Here is a 21,134-nt window from a genome sequence, read left to right on the forward strand (position 1 = left end):
CTATTTCTTTCAGATCATCAGGGACTGATCCTTAGGCAACTCCCAGCGCTGGGCACCACAAATGGCACCGCAAACAACTCCCAGAGTGATACACCAATCAAAGGGGAAAGGATCAGGAAGCTGGGAGGGTGGAGGGGGGGAGTGGTGTTGAGCAGTGCCAAGTGCTCCCCCACCACCCTTCCTGTTTCCTACTGGTTTGAGATTAATGCTTTGTAACCTTGTTTGGTAATCCCAGGAGGAGAAATCCCCTTCTGAGGCTCTCTGCACTAATGTTTATCCACTAACTGCTCTTATCTCTGCAACTGTTGCATTGTATTTTTCATAGCACAGCAGCATCCTGTGGATTTTTCCAACCGTTTCTACAGCAGTGCTGACGGCAGCCTGGCAAATGCTTGGCCTGCGGTGGGGGCACAGCTTGTGGGGATGAAGCTGGGAGGCCTAGCGCATCGGCACCACCGTTTGCAGTGCCCATGGAATCACTCCACACTCTTGTTCCTACAGTCTGCAACAAAATTGTACAAGTCGAGCTGGTGACCAGACATGCTGGAAGGCTGTTCCCCACCTTGATTCTGGCAACAGACGAGAGCTGAGTCTCTGTTAGCTGGGTCATGTAACCAGAGTGGTGGTAACAATGCCTTTTTGCTTTATTGATGATAAAGTGCCTGAGAGCTATGTTGGTTTGTCTGTTTGAATATAACACGGCCTGAAGTTTGTAGACACCAAAGGCACCACCCCAAAGAACTGCTGCTTCCCCAGCCCCCTCAGACTCTTGTGGAGGTGAGACTCCAATCAGGAGTCCCAGCGAGTTTGAGGAACAGCTCTGGTACTTCATGATTTGGTTGTGTGCAGGGTGGCGTGAGCTCAAAGTAAATAAAAGGGAGCAGGTAGTTTTACTTACTGAATTCTAACTCCTTTCCCCCACTGCCAATTAGCTCCAGACCCTCCTCCTGCATTTCCTCCCACAAATCTGAGATTTAAGGCATTCAGCACAGCCTCCTACAGGTCTCATTGTTCAAGAGTGATAAATGAGCACGCCCCCTGTTGTGGCAAGACAGATGGAAGAGGCCTAGAATCGGGCAATGAGGGTGATTGGAGGTTTAGCCTGAAAAGGCTATGGCACTTGTTTACAGGGTACCACTCTCGAGGTGTAAAGAACGCTCAGAGAGGGGGGAAGATGTTTCCCAGGCTGAAATAATCAAAGGAAGACTACGTAGGAGCACAGAATTTCTGGTTTCAGTTTATTTTCAGAATTTTACTGTACAAAATATGCAAAGTGTAAAATGGTTTCATGTTTCAGTTCAAAAACAAAACCATCAAGCTATAACTTAAGAGAACCCAGCTTGGAACAGAACAATTCACTCTGCTAGACACACAGTGCATGAACATCACAGACACCAGGAGTTTGCTACTCAAGTTCACAACTGGCGGGGGAGGGGAAACAAAAACAGATTTCAGAATTTATTTCAGACCACATATCACTGCAGTTAAAGCCACATGTGCAGCAAGAGGCTGGTTAGTGTCTATTCATTAGAAAACCTCAGCAGAACCCACCGTACTATATGCAGTTTGTGTAGAAAAAAGTATCAGGCTGTACATTACACAGTGATCAGAAGAGTTGTGTGGAAGCCAGGAGATCCTGGCCCCTAGTACACAATAACGTTTATTCATTACAAGATACAGGCACAGAGGAGTGTAAGAATCCTTCACAGATAGATCTCCGTGCAGGCAGCGAACCACAGCAAAATGAACACACGTGTGTATGTGGCTCCCAAGTGAATTAGTTAGTGCTGGTGAAAGGTGCCAGATCAACAGTCCTAGAGAATTCAGTACTCTCTATGCACAGGACAGGCACGGGTGGCAGAGGCACAACGCTTCCCCTACACACTGCCCTGCCATGTGGGGTGAAAATTCTGTCTCTTAACTGGCCCCTTTCTCGGAGAGGCCATGCTCGTGGCAGTCATGGTGCTGTGGAGACCTAGCCCAAGAGGAACCAAACAGATCAACACGGAAGTTGCACAGGTTACTGACCACCTGTCCGACGGTAACTTTTGGTCATCATCTTTAATGGAGTCGGAGCCAGCCAACGGCAGGCGAAAGGAGCTGTGTATCCATCCCATTGCCCACCTGCAGCCACACAGCCCCCCGACCGAAGTAATTTTATGACTCAGTCCCAAGAGTGCTTCATTCTCCATACAGTCCGAATGGGCATTACTGAACAACCACCCCTGGCTTCAGGCATTTGACAGGAATAATGCACACACCTACAAAGAGACAGCACGTACAAATACAAGCTGAATGTGAAAACAACAGACACCTGCACATTCATTTCCTATTCGTCTAAATGTTGATTGCGTGGCAGACTGAAAACTTAAGGACATTTTGAAGATAAAGTCTGGAGCCAGAATACAGTTCTCCCCAAAGACCCAAAGTCAGTTTTATTTATATTTTTTAAGAGGGGAGGACAGATTTGCAGGCTTTTTTAATGTGATAGCTATGTTAGCTTAATTGACTTGAATAAATCTTCCTGTGAAGTGGGGCAAACAAATTTGTGATCTTTCAGGCTTCTTTATCGTTACTGTTTAAATAAATTTATGCCAACAAGACTTTACAGCAGTCCACGGGGCAAAATGGAATTGCCAGTTTTTAAGAAACTGGTAGTGGTGTGATTTTCTAGGATTTTTGGTGGAGTCCATGGCCGGAGGGGAGGGGTGGGATGGGATGGGGTGGAGTGGGGGGAATGGAAGTGTTTCCTGTAGCTGGGAGGCAAGATTGGGATTAGGATGGGATCCACCCAAGAGCCCTGCCTTATGAGTTCCAGCCTGTGATCCTGATGACATCCATCTCTGCTGCTACTAGTTCCTCACTAGGCTTTTGGCCTGAGAAACAGAGAACAGGCAGATGGGAGTGGAGGCTGGAGCAACAGAGGAGGGAGAGTGGGTGTTCTTGGCAAATGGGTCATCAGAGGCAGTGAGCCCAGCAGAGGGGGGGAGACGGAAGAGGATAGGAGTAGCCATGGGCAGAGGTACTGAAAGCTGGTTTACATTTATCACCACTGTCCCCATCCAAAGACACTAATGACTTACGTTATTCCTCTGCTATGGAGGAACGGGGGCTGCTGTCAAGGCGTATGCTAGATCAGACCCTGCTCTGCAAGAGTTGTGTCATGTCATCCTTTCGCTCTGCTTGCTGCCTCTCTTCTCAAGCACCCCTGCCCTCAAGGGGAGTGAGATTACCAGCAGCCACCAATTCTTCCACTACCACCCTCTTCCGCTATTGATAGAGCGCACTTGGTGGAGGCAGCAGTCACCCTAGCCCCCTGGCAGCAAGGGTTGGTTGGGGACCATATCTGCTCCACTCTGCCCCACATAGGGTGGGAGCAGTACCACCAATCACCTTGCTCTAGGTCCATTCCAATTCCATTCCTTCCCCACCCTGCAGAGCAGAGGGGCAGCGTGCTGAACCCGCATGCCGGGGTGAGAAAATAGTAGCGCCTCAACTGTGTTTCTGGTGGGCTGCTCAGTTCATACACTGCCTTTCCCCATGCTACAGCTCTCGTTATGGGACTGGCAAGAACCAGGAGACAAGCATCTGCCCCTTCGTTCCTACAAGGGGCCAGGGACCCTAACATTTTCATTATCCATTCACTCCACTCTACAAACACCACATACCACTTTACTACAGAAAAGTCACCTCAACTATCTCCATGGATCTTAAACTGATCACAGCAGCTTTGCTTGCATCTACTTGGGAGGTGCCCTGCTAGACCCCTCCAGGCTTTAAGATTTGCACCATGCTGCTGACTGAGAGCAAAGACGTGAAATAGTGTCTTTGGCAGTCCAAGCTACATAGTGGGGAGTAGGGGAAATACCAAGGAGCAAGGAGATGGCTTGCCCCTGAGCGACCAGGAGACCTAGCTCCTTAGGGAAAGGCTCAGCCTTACATGGACTTCATCTGACATTGTTCAATAGGAATTTCCTCGGTCACTTGGCTTATGGTCAAAGGCTGGGGTTCTTTAACACTTTAAAGTAGGTATCCATTCATTTAAAAGCTTTCCAATAAAAGAGAGGAGAAAAGGGGAGGAGGGTCAGAGTGAAACAGCCCCCTTCAGAGCAAACCTTCATTGCACTGTGCTTCCCAGGGACGTGAGCGTAAAGCAAGGACTGTGGGATTGGGTTGGAAATGCTAACACTACCTTGCTGTCTCCCACATCTGATTCTCATCCACTAACAGACTATAAACGGCAAGAGAAATAGGCCGGTCTAGTTTCACTGTTCAATTCTTTATTAGAAGACAGTTTGCGCTTCGATAGCAAATCTCAAGTCACTTCACAAAGGTTAAGTTTAGCCTCACAACATCCCTGTGAGGTAGATGATATCATGGTCCCCGCTTTTGCAAATGGGGAGATGAAGGCCCAGAGAAGTGAAGTAACTTTCCTAAGGTCTCACAGTGATTCCCGTGGCAAAGCAGGGAATAGAACCCAGGAGTCCTGGCACCCAATCCCCCACTCCAACCACTAACCTCTCCTTCCAAGCTCAGCAAAGTGCAGAAAGGTAAACGGTAAAGAGTAAATGACCTTTTCTCTCTCATTTGGGTTTAGACCTCTCAGGCATTAGCAGTAACAAAATTAAGGGCATTCCATTTAAAGGAGGTTTATGCTAACAGTGACAGACAGAAATGATGGCACTTTGAACTGCAGCAAGTAGGTTATGTAGCAGCTGTGAAGACACTCGGCTTCTATTTGGTTTTATGTTAAATCCTTACATGCATTTAAAAACAGAAAGACATGTTTCCTGAGCAAAGTGACTGTCAAACAACTTCCAGTTCTGAGGTGGTACAGCAGGAATCATGAAAGGAGGAAATTAATACTGGGTGCTTTTGTTCTAAATTCACACATCTGAGCCAACTGAACTAGGGTTGGGGCCCTGAATTCAGACAGCCAGTTCAACCCTGATCACAGCTTTATCCAATTACCCCCACAGTCCCTGCCCCACAGCCCGACGGAGTCTCTTCTCCAGTTGCATTTGTTATCCAAAGGTTAAAGAAACTCATTTTTTATGACGCATCATGCACAACAATATGTGACTTTCGTTTAAAAAAAGGGTACAAAACCAACAGCGTTTTTAAAATTAATATACAGCAAAGGCCATAACTGTTAAAAACCAACAAAGACTGCCAGAAAGCCTGCCTGAAAGAACTGGGTGTGCTTTAGGGCTGGGGAAATCTATAAACGTCTCATGCAGCAGAGAGACGAGATTCTCCCATAGACCCATCTCCCTCCACACCCTCCAACCACCAGTGCAATTTGGCTTCTTTGTAATCGTTCCTGGTGCATAAATACAAAGAGGGTAGGGTCCTTATAAATACCATAGGAGATACCTAGGACCAGCAGGAAGGGCCTGGCAGACCACAGATAGACCATGGCTTGAAAATCACCACTTTAGGCCCTGGTTCAGCAAGTTGCTTGAACACACAACTGGTCCCATAAACTTCAAAGGGACCTGCTTAAGTATCTTGCCTTAGTGTGTTAAGCATCTGTCTGTAACAAAGACAGGCAAGCAAAACAAAGACATTCACATTGTAAGAGACGTCCCCCCAGACTTTCCTTTTAATCAAAATAAAGTTAGACATAGTCCCAAGCCAGGAAATCCCCCGCCAGATCCGGAACTGAACTTGCCCAGAGTCTGGAGGTCATCTGGACCTGGGGTTTTGGTTTAGCTCATGACAGAAGTAGGAGCTGGCTCTGGAGTGGAGACCTGGACCCAAACATTCCTTGAATTCAGAGCACAGGGAGAGGGTTCAGATCCAGAGGTTCTGTTTAGGCCCAGCTTTAAAACAAACCTATTTAAAAACCTTGAGAACAGAGCTGCACTGACAGAAAAAAAGCCTTAAAAAGTAAGTTCTCTGGAGAGCTAAGTGCCCCTCACCCAAGAATAGACAAATTCCAGGCTAGCTTGGTGACTAATACCTAGGAGAACAGTCACACAGGGGTAAACGGTCAAGACTTTTTTTAAAAAAGCAATTGCAACATTCAGACGCAATTTGGTCTCCCTTAGCTACAGCGGAGTTGGGTGGGATGAACATACTATAGTGCATTTATATATACTGTCTTAAAGAACTATGGCACTCAACCACATGTGTCAGTCAAGGTCTGCCCTTCCCCTGCTCACACTCTCTCTCGGCCCTGTGAGGACAGGGGTTAAGTGTTCCCCCTTCCTTTGAGATGCACTTGAAGCCCTTCTAGAGTATGATGCCGACATTCCTGCGCATGCTCCCTTTGTTTGGGACCAGGCTGTCAGGGTTAGGTAAACTCCACACACCTCCTAGGAGAACGTTTACTCAGCCAGGCTGTAACTGTGCAAATACATAGTGAGAGGGGGGTGGGGAGGAGGTGATAACACAACTGACCCCAGGAGCTGTTGCTAGAGAAACACATTCAGAAAGCTGCAAGAGGGGCAGAGAGGAGAGCGAGCATGGGACATTCAAATTAGTGGGGCAGGGATTAGAGATCAAGGGGCTGAGGGGGAGAGTTGCACCATGCACAAATCCCCTGACGTCTCATTAAGACAACTGGTAATAATTCAAACAGCTGCAAAATGAGCAGTGCCCGTACACTGATCCACAATACAAGCAACTGAAGAGACTGAAGGAAACAGATGGCAAAACCCACCCCTGCTACCTCCTGGTTCACAGGGGTCCAGTGCTATTGGAGAAGAGCAGCCCTGGAGGGGGAAGGGCTCTTCAACCACAAGACAGCCTGGTTTACAAACAACTATCAATTCTCTCCCCACTCACCACGCTCTCCTTCCTGAGCAGAGGGGAACTGCAAATTCTCCCTCATACACAGACTTCTATACATGAGAAAAAGCTGCTTCCCCATAGAAATCTACACGTGCAGGACGTAGAGACCAGGTCAGGCCTGAGTAAGGGAGATGTACACACACTACTGAGCACTGCAAGGCAGGGCTCCAAAGGAAACATAAAGGCCGTGTTTGTTCACACAGTCTACAATATGCCTGGAAAACAAGGAGGACCATTTTGTCTTAAAGGCTGAGCTAACTCAACCAAGTTGCCTTGTGAGCTTTTAAGATATTACTCTCTAGATAGATATCCCAACCCATTACCCCCGGCCCTCCTTCCAAATAAAGTGCAGATGGTCAAATATTACTGGTCTGTCATCTGCCAGTTTCAGTCAGCATTGGGGACACAAAACCCAAAAGCAGAAGAAGAAGAGAACACCACCCCGCACCCTAAACCGAAGTCTCAGACTGCAAGCGAAGGACAAATTTGTGAGATTTGGGATCTATGAACTCTTCCGAGAGTTTGATGAAGGGGATTTTCTTCACATTAATTACAAGGCTGAAGTCCAAGCACTTGAGAACAAAAACGACACCATCCCTTAATGCACTTGTGACTGCTTCTTCACTGACGAGCGTCCACTGCTTGGAGAACCAGCGATCTCTGTCATATTGGAGGGTTGGGCCTGGATTGATGTAACGCTCCAGGAATGCCTAGACACAGAGAGAAACACATGCAGAGAGAGAAAGAATGAATTGGTGCCAGGGGAACTCCACCCCCTCATGACTCAGGTCTGCCTTGACACTTTCTTTCAATCTCATGATTTAGCCCTGCGGACTGAGATATTCCCTGTAGCGAATTGTTTCAGCTAGCACACTTGGTAAACCTCTCCTCCTGCCATTTCCTACCCCTAGGACCTGATCAAGTAGGTGACAGCTAGAGATTTGCTTTATCTCATCCCAGACAGTTCACAAAATTATGTCTCCAACTTCCAGTTTCAAAATTGCCTTTTAAATATAAATTTAGCACTAGGGAAAGGTCCGACAGCGCTGGAGAGTGGAGGCCTCTCTCTCCAGAAAGGAGGAGCCTGGGCAAGGCACAACTTCCCCTCCACCATGTATACAACTCACTGCCAAAAAAGCCCCATCTTTGACCTGGAGAAATCCCCTGTCCCGGTGGGAGGAGATTTCAGTCTCCGTGACCCACTCAGTCCTTGGCAGGAAAGTACTTTAGCTCAGACACCTGGAAGAACAAGCATCACTTCAAGCAGTTTACTTGATATTGTTGTATTTTAAAGTTCCCACTGCAAACTCAGGGGGCAAGTTCTGCTGTCAACACACATCATGCCAAGCGCCCCCTAGGATTCCAACGCTGGTATTAGGTCATAACAGACCCCGTGTTTAAAGCCAGCCTAAATGCCTGTCCTGCCCACAGTGTCTCTGCTTCTATCACATATGGTTATTAATACTGGGTAAGATAGTAAGTGCTCTCACACTCCCTCAGTGGCCTTCATCCCAAAGGGGACTATATGTAAAGCACCAAGCCTCACTTCACCCAGCACTCAAATGCAGCCCCCTCTGGAAAGGACGGTGGCAGCCATTCAACAGTTGCACAGCAACTGAGGGCAGGAAGCGAAGCATAATCATTCAGCTGCATCTGCAGGGAAATGTAGGGAGGCAGAATGCAGTCGTACGAACTGGGGGTTTGGCCAGGACATGAAGCCTAGCACTCCTTTACACACACACACACACACACACACACACACACACACACACACACACACACGTAATGTGCCATGGAGTCATTAGCAACCGCAGCTCCTTGGGGAGAAATCCAATCCAAAGAACAGCACCCCCGACGCTGCGCCTCTGAGGTCAGCGCTGGCAGTGGGAAAATTGCTCCTTCCTGAATCACCCACTCCACCCCTCCCACCACCCTAGGGCACAGAGCTAGAGAGCTCCCTACTGAATTGCTAACACCACTTCCTGCAGCAACCTGTGCTTTCCTTGGAGGTCTCCAAACCAAGGATCAGCCAGGCCTGACCCCACTCGATTGGTTAGAACTGCGGAGATCGCAGCTCATTGATGCTCACAGCTTAAAAAGGCAGACGGGAGAAGGGGCAGTGGGATCTGAGTTCACTCCAAGACCTAAAGCCAAGTTACAAGCAAGGGACTGAAACGTACCAACTGAATCATCAATAGCAGCCCTCAAGTCTCATTACTCTCTGCCTGACCCCCATTCTCCCTCACATACACACCCCCTGCAGCTCTCTGGCTCTAAAGCTGAAGGCAGCATTACCTTGGGCGTCATGTTGTTGGTGATGCAGAAGGACAGGTGCTGCAGGATGCTCTCCATGCTGTGGTAGTGCTGCTGCCGGGTGGTGCGAAGGTATTTCTGCAGAGCCCTCGCCATGGATGGGAAAATTGCCTGGGCTGCCTCACGGGGATCCATCACTTCACCTGGAGCTTTCTGCTGTTCCTCTGCCTGGAGACGTTTAATGTGAGTGAAAGCCTCTTCCACTGCAACCACAAGCCTGCAAAAAAGACACGAGGAAGCCAGATTCACCACCAGGGAGGACGGGAAGGTCCTGTAGTTAGGGCACAGATTGCTTGGGAGTCAGGAGATCTGGACTCTATTCCTGGCTCTGCCACTGGCCCACTGTGACACGTCAGGCAAGTCACTTAACCCCTTCTGCAGAGAGGGAAACAGAGGCCTGGGGAGGTGAATTGGAGTTTCCTTTTTCTTGCACAAAAAGTCACCCAGTACGTCAGTGACACAGCCAGGATTAAAACTCAAGAGTTCCTGGCCCCAGTCTTGCGTTCAGGTCACTAGACAGTCCTGCCTCCAGTTGCAACTTTGGCCCACAGCTACTCTCATATTGAGTACAGAGGTACAGAGTAGTGGACCCAGCATGCATTGCTCCAAGTTTGATCTGGGGGAAGGTGCTTGGCTCAAGATAGAGCACTGAATACACTGGGACCCATAGTCTCCACACACCTCTCCATGTTCATGACCTGCACTCTATTCCATTTTATACAAGCTGGGGTGCAGTCCTCAGGCTCCTGGCAGGTTGCCCAAGTGGCCCTGCATGCGGCAAGGGTTGGGTTCCCTGTCCTAGCACAGAGCACTTGCAGCCAAGAACGCATCCTATGCGAACCATCCCTGTTTCAGCACAGCTGTGCAAACAAACTCAGACCACACTGGAGCAAAGCAACAGATGCCAGAGGATGTTCAAAAGCTACCCTAGCTGAGTTTAACGAGTAAAAGAGAGCACTGCAGTTAAAGGGAAGCTGTTAGATTGTAAAATACTCATGTTTCACATTGGATTAAATTAATGGAACTAAGTCACTAATAACGACTTTTCTACAATGCCCTGCATACAAAACCTTTAGATATTAACGCAAAGAGAAGCTGTACTGTCAGCCTGATCATGTGTAGGAAGACAGAAATATTAGAGACGAGCCAGAGACACAGAACGCTTCAGATAGATACGTGCAGGAAACAGCAGGAGGTCCTCAGAGCTCTTTTTAGTTAGGTTTTGATGTTTTTAGAAAGCTTCCCCGTGTATATGCCAGCAGGCTGCATCTCCTACTAAATGAAGGTTTGTCTTTAAGCCAGGAGCTGCCCTAGCTGAGCTCAGTGAGTAGGTGAAAAGGACCCAAGTTGCTAGATTGCACAGAAGAAAGCCTGTGGAAGCCCAGAGACACATGCTTCCCTTTTTGCTGAGAGGCTGGAGAAAGCCTGACCAGCAGCAAGGGGTCAGGCTGAGCTAGCATGAGACAGACATATCAGCACTTCACTGCTGACTCTAAACCCTCATTTAGGGCAACTTGTTTAGTCCCTCTGGTTACAACGGAAACCTTCCAACTGCGACTCAGCTCAGGGACTGTCAGTCTGCTGCAGGTGGCCTGCCTGAAACAATAGCTCGGAGGAGCTGCCTACCCAGGTTAGCTTCAGTCGGGTGTTAATTCTGAAGGTGATTAACACCCTGTAATCAACATGCTGAACTCCTACGCACAGAGGACCATTCCAGCAGAAACATCCAGCTACTCATGTCCTTGCCTCTACCAGACCTGTTCAGATGGACAGTAAGACTACAGCGTTTAAGCAGAAGTGTTGTACTGCCGTGTCAAATGCTGCATTCACCTACTTCTGAAGGAGGGAGAACTCCTCCCTGTAGAGACCAGGTGGCACTGACAGTGCTATGGATTCAGCCCTTGGATTACTTGGGGAAATAATGGGATTTCATGCACTGAGCTATTATGGATTTCTCAAGCACTGGGCCCTTCCCTAATCCAGAACATTCTGTTAGCTGATCTGGAACACTTACACATGTTCTTTGCTTATGTATTTCTCTAAGCACTCCCTGTCCCAAGCCATTGCCACCCCTGGGTGTCTTTTTCCTATACCTTTTTAATATAAAGGACTTTATTTATACCAAACCACTCAGTCCCTTAAACAAAACCCTCTCAACCCAATTCCCCGCTTTTTTATTGGGCCCATCGAGCTGTTCAGATACAGTTAAGAGAATCCAGCATGCCAGCAAACTGACTGTGGCGGGCAAACAGTCGCTGCAACGTGAAGGAGACAGCATTACCTTGCTCGACGTTTTTTAACTCTGCGATCGTGGTCTGCTTCTTCATAGTAAAGCTCGTTGTGACTGGAGTCTCTGCGCCGGGCGGCAGCAGCGATCATGGCCCGGGACTGGCCGGCAGCATTGTTACCTGGGCCTTCAAGGGGAAGCAGAAGTAAGAGGAAAAGTTTACTGTTGCAGAATGGGAGTTGAAAAGGCTTAAAATCCAAGAGTGCCTGTCACAGGCAATTGGTGGGCCAAGTGGGGCTGTACCTGCCCAATGCTCTGGGGGTGGGGGGGTGGTCAAAAACCCTCCCTGCAGATACTCCCCCAGGGGAAGCATGCATAGGGAGGGAGTATTTCCTGTCCACTTCAACTGCTGCAGTCAGTGGAGATGGGAGAGAGAATTCAGAGGGGATGAAGTAGCCAAACACTTACAGTGACTGACTACACCAGGGGTAGGCAACCTATGGCACGCGTGCCAAAGGCAGCACGCGAGCCGATTTTCAGTGGCACTCACACTGCCCGGATCCTGGCCACCGGTCCGGGGGGGGTGGGGCTCTGCATTTTAATTTAATTTTAAATGAAGCTTCTTAAACATTTTAAAAACCTTATTTACTTTACATACAGTTTAGTTATATATTATAGACTTATAGAAAGAGACCTTCTAAAAACGTTAAAATGTATTACTGGCACGCGAAACCTTAAATTAGAGTGAATAAATGAAGACTCGGCACACCACTTCTGAAAGGTTGCTGACCCCTGGACTACACAAACTAGGAGACAGAGTGCTAAGGATGTTACTTACCATCCGCTATATACATTTTCAGTTTGGCTACAAGGGCAGCTGGAACACATCACATTTCAGCAACAAGACAATGAGAGAGCACAAGAGGAGTTGGGAGGGGGAGAAAGACAGACAGAAAAGAAGAACATCAAGAGACATGGAGACAACAGCCACACACAGGAAAACACAGAGCTATGCTGGGATGTCTGGGCCGTGACATCATCTTTAGACAAAAGACAGACACTTTAACAAATGCAGTTACTGTTAGAGAGAAGTGACTCTGCAGAATGTAACTCAGGGCTCCGTACTGGTTCTCTGTGGGTCTGAAAGTTACATCTGCCTAAGAGTTTTTATGTCTATTAGCAGAGCCCATTCAGCTCTAGGAAAGGGAGCTGGAGTCTGCTCTACATTGCACATCGATATCAAGTAAGTATCTATCATTTGATTACTAGTGATGCTTTAACAGCCCAGCTAGGTTCTGTGATCCCACATGCAGCGTGCAGTGCTAGGAGTTAGAGAAAAGTGTCGTCATTTGATGAACAGAGCACATCAGAGTCAGAGAAAGACATAAAACAACTCCCGAAATGTATACATTTTTAAGAGCCACTTTTCTGACTGTAACTATGCTTTAAGAGCCAGTCTATGCCATTAAACTGGCTTGTTTACACATTATCAATTCTGTAGGGTAGACAGGCCCAAGAACGCTCTGCTCACACAATAAGGGCTGCTTTTTTCTTAAAAATAACATGGGTTTCCAAGAAATAAGTTTGATGTTTAATGATGGATAGTCTAGGAATTCAAACAAACAGCTTCTCCGGAGTAAACACTTTAGATTTCATTTGACAGCCTCGATGTGTACTGGTACGGCTTAGGAGAGGCGCAGTTCCAGTTTGGTTTAGAATTATTAATTGTCTGATTCATCACGCATGGTGATGAAAATACAGCCTTTGGGCAAGCTCCCATTTTGCCAGCACTATAGGGACTTAAGCAAGACCTCCTCCTCCCCCCAACCCCCCCGGCTGCTGTAACACCAAACTCAAAGGCTGCCAACAAATTGGAGGTCTTAACAGCATTACTGTCCTCTCACGCGGAGAGCATGCAAGACAGATTGTTCCACTGCCAAGAGGGTCCTGGCTAGAGCTACACAGTCCACTTAGTAAATCCACAGGAATTCTTCTAAAGGATATGCTTCTATGCCACTGAGTTCAGCGTGCATTAAAAAAACCCTGCTGCATAGCAAGAGAAGCTATCCAAAAGCTCTGCAAACTCTGGGATTGCACAGTATATTACAATGGCTAAAGTCCTGCTATATTCATTACGGCAATAAAGCCAAGAAGTACCGAGACACCAAGGAATTGACAATTATTGTAAGATCCTATGTTAGAAGCCACTAGTGCCACATATAAATGCTTTATGCTACTGGAAAGTTGGGAGTTCCTCCTATCCAGCGTCATGAAGCACTTGTTTCTAGCCCTGCCAGACAAATATTTTGGAACTGAAAAAGCATCCCATCCAGATCCCTAGCTTGCTTTTGTCTACTTGAGTTCTGACAGGATTTTAAACTATGCTAGCTCACAGACTGCTAGTGCTAGAAAAATCACTGGATTTTTCCTCTGAAAGTTTGGAGTCCCAACTTTCCAATGGTCTGTATCATTAGCCTCTTCCTGCAGCAGCTGTGCCCTGCCACCTCACAGTTATGCTGCAACTGCCCTAGAAGAGATGGTAATTGGAACAATGTGACATTAAATAAGCCTAATGCCTTACAACCTGAAAAGGCTGGGAACACTTTGGCGGGATCAAATTTGGAAATACCTTCCAGACCAGTAAGTTCCCCCTGACACTAACCCATGACCAGAATGAAAGAGAAGGTTTCCACCTGGTCAAAATGTTTTTTTTCCAAGACTCCCTCCCAAATACACACAAACATTGCCCATTTCTACAACAGAATATGCTAGCTTACATCCCTTATTACTGATGTTACTTACTATTTCACACCCCCTGCACTTCCTGCACTAGCCAGGACCAGAAGTGCTACAAAACAAAGCTGCCCCTCTCTGGGTTTCTGCCCCCCCATCAGCAGCAGGTCTCACTAGAGGAAGCTGCTCTGGCAACATTTCCGGGTCCAATTTTTGTTGTCTCTAAAGATTCAGAGGAGATTTGGAGAAGCATCCACAGCGCCTCTGAACCCTTTGGGGGCACCGAGCAATGCAAAGCAAGATATAAGCCATGTGCGAAAGACAGGGCAGAAGTCTTAGATTCATCTCCCACATTCCTGTTGCACGTGAAAAACTGCCGCTCTCTGCAAAGTCAAATCTCCTCTGAACACACCCTGCTGCAAAACCTTTCAGTGCTAATCCACACATGTACAATACAGCCCTGATTTTTCCAACTCCTGTGAAATTAAAGTTGGCCGTGTTTCCTGGGACAGCCCCTCTCCTTTGTATTTTAGCTTCAGCCTGTTGAGTTTAAAAGCTTCCCCATAGAACTGAAGCTACCCAATTACTGGAACACCTGATTTTATCAAGGCTGTGGGTGTCCTGACACAACCTTGGCTTGTTTAAACCTGTCTTATTTAGAGTCAATCAGCAAAGAATTGATTCAAGTTTGGTTTAACTCAGGCCTTGGCTACACTTGCAGATGTACAGTGCTGTGAGTTAAACCTGACCGTGCAGCTGAGTAGGGAAAGTGCTGCAGTCTGTCCACACTGACAGCTGCCCAGCTCACTGTCGTGGCCACATTTGCGGCAATTGCAGGGCTATTTGGAGCAGTGCATTATGGGCAGCTATCCCACAGAGCACGTTTTCCCATTCTGGTGCTGTGGGAAGGGGGCGTGGGTGCGGGGGATTCTGGATCCTGTACCAATGCCCCGTGATGCATCGCTTCGCATCCCAGAAATCCCTTTGTTTCCGTCCACTTTTGGCGCCATCTTTCAACGGTTTCTGTGCAGCGCGATCTGTCTGCGGGAAATGGAGTCCGAACTGCTGAGGCGTATGCTGCTGAGTCTCGCCAGCACGTCATGTTTGGCTGTCGAACTATTCCTTAAGATCCAAAGTGACAGTGAGAGTGAGGGTGAGGAGTCCGACAATGCTATCAAGCCGCATAACGCGTACGACACGAAATTGCTCGTGGCATTCACGGACATGCTCAGCACCATGGAACGCTGCTTTTGGGCTCGGGAAACAAGCACCAAGTGGTGGGATCACATCGTCATGGAAGTCTGGGATGACGAGCAGTGGCTGCAGAACTTTTGGATGAGAAAAGCCACTTTCATGGGACTGTGTGAGGAGCTCACCCCCACCCTGCACCGCAAGGACACGAGATTTGAGAGCTGCCCTGCCAGTGGAGAAGCAGGTGGCTATTGCCAGCTTCCAGATTGCAACTCCAGACAGCTACCGGTCGGTCGCAAACCAGTTTGGAGTGGGAAAGTCAACCGTTGGAATCGTGTTGATGCACGTTTGCAAGGCCATTAATTGAATCCTACTCAGAAGAACCGTGACTCTGGGTAACGTGCAGGACATAGTGGATGGCTTTGCACAAATGGGATTCCCTAACTGTGGAGGGGCGATAGATGGGACACACATTCCTATTCTGGCACCACTCCACCTAGGATCCCAGTACGTTAATCGGAAGGGGTATTTCTCTATGGTTCTCCAGGCGCTTGTGGATCACCATGGGCATTTCATTGACATTAACACAGGCTGGCCAGGAAAGGTGCATGACACACGCATCTTTCGGAACACTTCGCTGTTCAGGAAGATGCAGGCCGAGACTTTTTTCCCCCAGGGTGGAAGATCACAGTAGGGGAAGTTGAAATGCCCATTGTGATCCTTGGAGATCCCGCTTACCCGTTAATGCCGTGGCTCATGAAACCCTACACAAGGAGCCTTGACAGCAGCAAGGAACGGTTCAACTACAGGCTGAGCCGGTGCCAAATGACTGTGGAGTGTGCCTTTGGCCATTTAAAGAGCCGCTGGAGATCTCTGTATGGGAAGCTGGACTTGGCCGAAAACAGCATCCCCGAGGTTATATCCGTGTGCTGTGTCCTCCATAATATTTGTGCAGGGAAGGGTGAAAGCTTCACTCAGGCATGGACCTCCAAGGTTGAACACCTGGAGGCTGAATTTGCACAGCCAGAGAGCAGGGCTATTACAGGGGCCCAGTGCGGGGCTGCAAGGATTAGGGACGCCTTGAGGGAGCAATTTGAGGCTGAAAACCAGCAGTGATATCTGGTGCCCTGCACGGGAGTGAAGTGCAGTAGTTCCAATCTTTAGGAATCAGTGTTTGCTAAGCAGACAGGCAGACCTGCAGTGCCTGTTTATTTCCTGGGCTAAGGAGTCTTTTACTGTATGCAATAATAAAGAATGTTTTCAAAGCCAAAGAATCCATTTATTGAAAAGAAAAAAAAATTATTTATTAAAAAGAAACAAGGGGGTGGAGTGGGGAATAATACAGTCACAGATTCGCGTATGTCCTGTCTGGTGTGCTGTGCAGTGAGTGCTGCACTTCAGGACAGCTATACTGCATGGTGATGGGGGCTGAGTGCAGAGGTTAAGGGTCGTGGTTTTCAGGGCTGGGTGGCGAAGATACTGGTGTTGGAGGCAGCGGATGGCATGAAGAACACGGAAGTTGGGGAAAGTGGGTTGGAGGTGACAGTGGGGCATAACTGAAAGAGTTTTGGGACAAGGGCTGTAGAGGGGGGTGGCGTTTGCGGTATTGCTCCTCTTTCTGCATGGCTACCAGCTCCCGGATAGCGTCTGCTTGGCACTCCAGGATGCTTATGAGCCTATCAGTGCTTTGCTGCCGGTGCGCTGTGTTTTCCTGGAGGATCCTGCTTTCTCTCTCCCTCCAGTTCTGTGCTTTCTCATTCTTTTTAATAGATTGCCGCATCACTTCTTGCAGCATGTCTTCTTTGCTTTTTCGCGGTCTCTTCCTGAGTCTTTGCAGTCTCTGAGCAGGCGATAAGAGGGACGGCTGAGGTCTCAAGGTTGATGCAGCTGTATAGGCAAAATGAAACATTCAACAGAGGCAGCATTGTTTATACCAGACATAGTAATGATTCCCCTCGCACTTAAGGAGTAGAAAACACACAGAGTCTACACAATAGCATAATTTTCCCGTCCAAAACAGAGCACACATATCCCACGGAAGCCTCAAAATGGTGAGTAAAGGGGACTGATTGATTCAGGGCTGCACTGTCCTCTAGGTTTCTGTGCCTTGGGGAAAGCCAACAGCTTCAGAGGGCACCTACACTGCACACTGTCCCAACATTTTCCACAGGATTTCGTCCTGGACGATATCTCGCTGCTGAGGGTGACCTGGGAAGCAAGGGAGGGTCTTCTACTGCAATGCAGCTTCCGCCCTGGCCCATATGCAGCTTGCCTGTGTGCAGCAATGGTCCCCCTGCCCTTCATGGCACAGTGGCGCGGACACGTTAGTCTGGCTGGAACAAGGACCACAGTGGCTGTCCCGATAAACCTGCGCAAGCGCATTGCACACGTTCTGGATGAGACATTCGAGGAGATTACCAAGGCTGATTACCGCGATGTGATAAACCACATTAATGCACTATTCGGCATCTAGGCATGCATGCCTAACCCTCCTCTCCCAAAGAGCTCGCACCGAAAAAAATCCTTCCTTAAAAAAAAAAAAAAAAAGCTTACCGGGAACCTGCTCTTCTGTTTGTCCTCCACCAAGTACCGGCCGCTGCGACTGGCTACCTTCCTCCTGGCTCGAGAAGAGCTCCTGGCTGGATGGCTCCAGGGATTCCGGGGTGTCTCCATCCGGCCCACTACCATCACTCCCGTTTTCCTCTTCCTCCTCCTCCCTCCCCCCCGGTTCTGAAGTGTCCATAGTGGTGCTCGGAGTGGAGGTGGGGTTAACCCCAAGTATCACATCCAGCTCTTTGTAGAATCGGCAGGTCGCGGGGGGAGCACCCAAGCGGCCATTTGCGTCGCGGGCTTTGCAGTAGACACTCTGCAGCTCCTTCACTTTAATCCTGCACTGCAGGGCGTCCCGGTCATGGCCCCTTTCCATCATGTCCTTTGATACTTTCCCGAAGGTATCGTAATTCCTACGACTGGAGCGCAGCTGGGACTGGACAGCTTCCTCCCCCCAAACACTGATGAGGTCCAGCAACTCGCCATTGCTCCATGCTGGGGCTCGCTTGGTGCGTGGAGGGATGGTCACCTGGAAAGATTTGCTGATAGCACTCCATGCCACGCTGGGCTGAGCAAACAGGAAGGGGATTTTTAAAATTCCCAGGGAATGTAAAGGGTCGGTCACATGGTTGGTTACCTGAGGCCAGGGCAGTAGAGTTTGAACTGATGACCAGAGTGGCTAGAACAGGCATTGTGGGATACTGCAGAATAATTCTGGAGGCCAGTCACAGCGCATTGGGCGGCCACACTGGTGCCGCAGCGCTGCACTTGCTATTCCTCTCGGAGAGGTGGAGTATATGCAGTGCTAAAACCACGGAGATACAGCACTGCAAATGCCTTGCCAGTATGGACGGGGTGTGAGTTACTGTGCTGGGGGCGGCTTTACAGCGCTGCAACTCACAAGTGTAGCCAAGGCCTCAGGTTCAGAGGGGCCACACAGGGCCTCACAATGGTTTAACTACATCTATTGAAAAAACACCCCTTTAAATTGGTACAACTTGTGAAGACAAGCCCTAAGCTTGCAAAGGTTTGCAGGATACTAAGCCCCTATCCTTATATTTATCTATAAAGTGCCATACCCATCTAGGCTTTGTGTTGAGTAGGAAGTACAAATCAAATTTAAATTGGGCTTAGCTAATACATACTAGCTAAACCTGACCTAAACTTGGCCACTTTTCCTAGTCAAGACAAAGTTCTATTGTGTTTTGTAAGTCTGAAGTGATTTGGGACCAATGGACTCAGTAGTGGTAGGAGGATTTCTGACAAGAATTTTGGACGGTGAGAAGGTAGGCATGTGCCTGGAACAAAAGGATAAGAAGTCCTGCTCTTCTCCACCCCACACATCAATTCTCAGCTACTATTCCACCCTCACCTACCATCCACATTGTAGACTTTCAGGCCAGCCATGTGTTTGGCTGCGCGAGACTTGGAGGCCATTAGCAAGCTTGGGTTATAGATGGTGAAATCTCTGTAGTAGTTTTCCAGAACCACCAATGCAGCTCGCTGGATGCTAGAAATAAAATGCAACAAAAATTTTTACAAAAAGACAACTTAACATTATATAGAGCAACACAGATAATCACATTAATTGGAAACCGGTTATTAGTGTCATGGCTCTGTGTACTATGCAATTCTGCAATTGACAAATCTGTCAGACTACACTACTTGTGGAATTGGGTTCCAGGATCTTCTAGCTTTCATTTTTGAGCAAAACGTTTGCCTTTACAGTTGCTAAGAAAAGCTTCTTAAATGCAAACAGGGTGTAAACTGACATAGTATCTTCAAAACTGCAGACAGCCTGGAACAATAGCTCATCTCATCTCACCTTGGCCTTACCTAGACCAGAAGCTAAGATGCAGTTCTAGCACATATTAGCCAGCCAGCCTGCCTCAGGTTGAGGCACTCGTGTGGTACTGATTGATGCTTTCCCCTCCAAATCTTATATACCTCTTCTTGCAGCACCTAGTGGTTCTTGAGATGTGTCTCACTCCAAGTACTGACATGGCACAGTCTTTACAACTTGTGAGTTCAGATAAGATCACAGCCTGAGGTAGTATGGCTGCGTTATAGCAACATTCACAATTTCGGATTACATCCCACACTCAGGTTGGGACATAAAACAGTGTCACCCTTTTTGTTGGCTTCTACTCCTAATAGAACAGCCAACACAAGCAAAGCAAACACAAAACGGTGCTCAGCTGCAACGTTTCCTTTCCTCATAATCAGCTTGTCAAGCACAATGTAAAGACAGGCATTGTTTAAAGACATTAGGCTAAATCAGGAAGGATGCAGGGAGATGCTCTACAAATTAGGGTTTGTCTACAATGCGACATTGTCAACAAAACTTTTGCTTTTCACGGGTACTTAAACCTCCCTCCCTCTACCCCCCCCCCGCCCCGCGCGAAAGACAAAAGTTTTGCAGACGCAAGCGGCAGTGTGAATGTGGCTTTGTGGATAGGAGCACTCTCCTGCCGACAAAGCTAACGTCGCTCGCGGGGCTGGAAGTATTGCGCCGGCAAAAGTGCCGACAAAATACCGACAGAGCGTGTTTACACACGCTGACTTCTAGCGACAAGGCTGTGTTAACACAGCCTTGTCGCTAAAAGCTGCGTAGTGTAGACAAATCCTTAGCTCCCATCACACAGCTCTGCCAATGCACCGCTGTCCTGAGCGTCCCCTTCAGCAGACCATCAGTAGAGATTTCTTCATGTCACTACCCAGGGGAACCAGCCAAGAACACCATGCTGGTTTCACTTTTAACCCACAAGGATTTGAACTCAACAACTAGCACTTTAGCTTCTAGAACCAACCTAACCTGTTTTAATTAAGTTACATTTGTCACGAACAAGCAAACTCCCCCATGAAAACAACAGCAGATGATTCTCACACGAGTTATAAGAAGCAGGTTGCAGGATACATAAGCATAGGATAGGGTTACCATATTTCAACAAGCAAAAAAGAGGACGGGAGGAGCCCCGCCCTAGCCCCGCCCCTGCCCCTCCCACTTCCCGCCCCCCCAGAACCCCCAACCCTCCCCCCGTTCCTTGTCCCCTGACTGCCCCCTCCTGGGACCCCTGCCCCTAACTGCCCCCCAGGACTCCACTCCCTATCTAAGCCTCCTTGCCTCTTGTCCCCTGACTGCCCCAACCCTTATCCACACCCCCACCCCCAGACAGACCCCTGGGACTCCCACGCCCCATCCAACCACTCCCCACCCCCTGACAGCCCCCCCCAGAACTCCCAACCCATCTAAACCCCTCTGCTCCCTGTCCCGACTGCTCCGATCCCTCTCCCCACTCCTGCCCCCTGACAGCTCCCCCCC

The 21,134-nt window shown here is 48.4% G+C and overlaps 1 protein-coding gene across 2 annotated transcripts in view; it reads right to left on the reverse strand.

Moving 5' to 3' along the window:
- Window positions 1-1,224: 1,224 nt before the first annotated feature.
- The window catches only part of VANGL1 (VANGL planar cell polarity protein 1), a 64,856-nt gene continuing 44,946 nt past the window's right edge, over window positions 1,225-21,134 (reverse strand). The window contains exons 5-9 of one of the 2 annotated variants that reach the window (XM_034788860.1): window positions 19,189-19,322; window positions 12,177-12,215; window positions 11,393-11,525; window positions 9,094-9,328; window positions 1,225-7,508 (exon numbers count right to left, since the gene is read on the reverse strand). In XM_034788860.1, the coding sequence (XP_034644751.1) occupies window positions 7,248-7,508; window positions 9,094-9,328; window positions 11,393-11,525; window positions 12,177-12,215; window positions 19,189-19,322 (802 nt within the window). In that variant the 3' untranslated portion in view covers window positions 1,225-7,247. The remainder of the gene's footprint in view (window positions 7,509-9,093; window positions 9,329-11,392; window positions 11,526-12,176; window positions 12,216-19,188; window positions 19,323-21,134) is intronic. The other variant, XM_034788872.1, reaches the window with a different exon arrangement.

Source organism: Trachemys scripta, chromosome 1, assembly GCF_013100865.1.
Source record: "Trachemys scripta elegans isolate TJP31775 chromosome 1, CAS_Tse_1.0, whole genome shotgun sequence".
Classification (NCBI taxonomy): Eukaryota; Metazoa; Chordata; order Testudines; family Emydidae; genus Trachemys; species Trachemys scripta.